The sequence below is a fragment of the Solanum lycopersicum genome, chromosome 6 (genome assembly GCF_036512215.1).
Source record: "Solanum lycopersicum chromosome 6, SLM_r2.1".
Classification (NCBI taxonomy): domain Eukaryota; kingdom Viridiplantae; phylum Streptophyta; class Magnoliopsida; order Solanales; family Solanaceae; genus Solanum; species Solanum lycopersicum.
The window spans coordinates 26,668,734-26,670,618 of NC_090805.1; the positions used below are offsets into that span (position 1 = coordinate 26,668,734).

Here is a 1,885-nt window from a genome sequence, read left to right on the forward strand (position 1 = left end):
GGAAGGAGTACATGATATTCACAAATTTGCCAACTAAAGAATATAAAGGATGTTGAACTGGCAGTGTTAGCTTAATGATGAACATGTCTGCACTCTTGCATGAATAGGTCAACTTAAAGTGTGAATAATTTTAACAATTAGTTCTAGCTACTTGTTTAGCCCTAATTAATATTGTTATCCTGCGATAGACACATGTTTGCACACGCTGTATTCATGTTGATGAGTTGCAGATAAGCATATGTATTAATGCTCGTTTAACTATTGATTAAGGCTAAAAATTTCAAAAGGAAAAAAAAATATATAGTCAGCAAAAGACTTATAAGGAGCAACACAAATAGCTAGCGAGAATTTTTGTAGACAAACTCCAATTTCCTGGAGATTGGAGGCTTAGTTATTGTATCGATTCTGTAGATAACTGGATGAGAACTTGCCAAATGATGGAAATGAAGCCAATCATTTGCTCATTATCCTGCTAATATCATGAGGAGCCGATTTAAAGATGAAATTATATTTGCTTCATTTCATAATCCAATGTCATTGATTAGGCTTGACAGCATTTAAATGGAGAATGAGTAAATCTGATCGACCAGGAGCCCAAACAGGTATAAATCTGGCTCAAATGTCATGTAAAGGTATATTCAACCTCAACAGCTAACTTGTGAGTCTACTATAACACGATTAAATCTCTGGATCAAAATGCATAGCCTGCTAATGTCTGCTTATTATTTCAGATACTGGAAAAATATTATAGTGTATACTCTACAATCTATATATCAAATAGCACTAAATCAAAACCTATGCCTCAAGTGATTTTCCATGTGGAGATCTGACCCTGAATACATGTTCTTCCCCTGTACATTGATCCACTTTAACGATCCAACGACTCTTTTTCTCCGAAACGCCCAAATCACTGCCTTTTCGTGTCATTCTAGTCATCAACAAACCACTCTCTCCTATGGGTAACAAATGCGCATTAAAGCTTGCACATCTCCACGATCCCATTTGCAACGCGTTGTACCCTAAAACAATGGCAGTACTTCCCCCAATTCTTCGTGCTGTTTTAAAAATAGGTTCAAAGTTGTTAATGTTGCAATCAATTGCTACACAATCTGCTCTTCTGTAATCGTTAACTAGTAGAGTTTTGGCATCTCCAATTACAAATTCAACGTGCATAGCGTTATGTTGTAGAAATTCAATTGATGGATTTAATTTATCGAATTCACGGAGAATGCAAACGACTCTACCACCAGTTTGCTGAGCTGCAGCCACAAGGGCTAGTGTGGTGGAATCGGCTGCACCAGCACACGCCACGACCATCAGTTGTGCATTGTTTCCAGCAACAAGTGCTGAGATGAATTCTGATACATCTGGCTCTTTAGCACTCTTTCCCTGAAGTAAAAAAAAAATATTGGAATTTGGTTGATTCAATTGTTGAGAACAAATTGTGAAATCATAACTAACCATTTTTATTGCTTTGAGATAGGCTTTGGTTGCACTTTCAGGTGACCAGCATGCCATTTTCTATTTTTTTTTTCTTTCTTTGAAATTGGATCGACTCTTGAAGTTTGAAGACTTTGAAGGTTATTGGGCAATATATAGCATTGGAAGGGCGGTAGTTATGACCTATTACTTTGTCACTTTTTTTTCTCCCCTTCTATACATATTAGAAAAAAATACTTTTTAATAATATTGAAAATTAATATGAAAGGGAAGTACGTGAAAAAAATTCAAAAAGTCAATCAATGAAATTTTAAAATCGTGATGAAGTAATTTTCACTCGAATCGTGTACTAATTAAGTGGACGACTAATTTAGTTTAATTTTTTTATCAGGGTGCGAATTTTTTTTTTCTAGTTGTCAAATTATTTGGCTCTTCGTTGTGGTGT

The 1,885-nt window shown here is 35.3% G+C and overlaps 1 protein-coding gene across 1 annotated transcript; it reads right to left on the reverse strand.

Annotated features, from left to right (window-relative positions):
- Window positions 1–492: 492 nt before the first annotated feature.
- Window positions 493–1,628, reverse strand: LOC101245172 (uncharacterized). Its single transcript, XM_004240752.5, has 2 exons — window positions 1,462–1,628; window positions 493–1,389 (listed from the first exon to the last, which is right to left on the reverse strand). Exons 1-2 carry the CDS (start codon window positions 1,516–1,518, stop codon window positions 796–798), a joined length of 651 nt encoding a protein of 216 aa, XP_004240800.1. The 5' UTR covers window positions 1,519–1,628; the 3' UTR covers window positions 493–795.
- Between the last annotated feature and the right edge of the window lie 257 nt (window positions 1,629–1,885).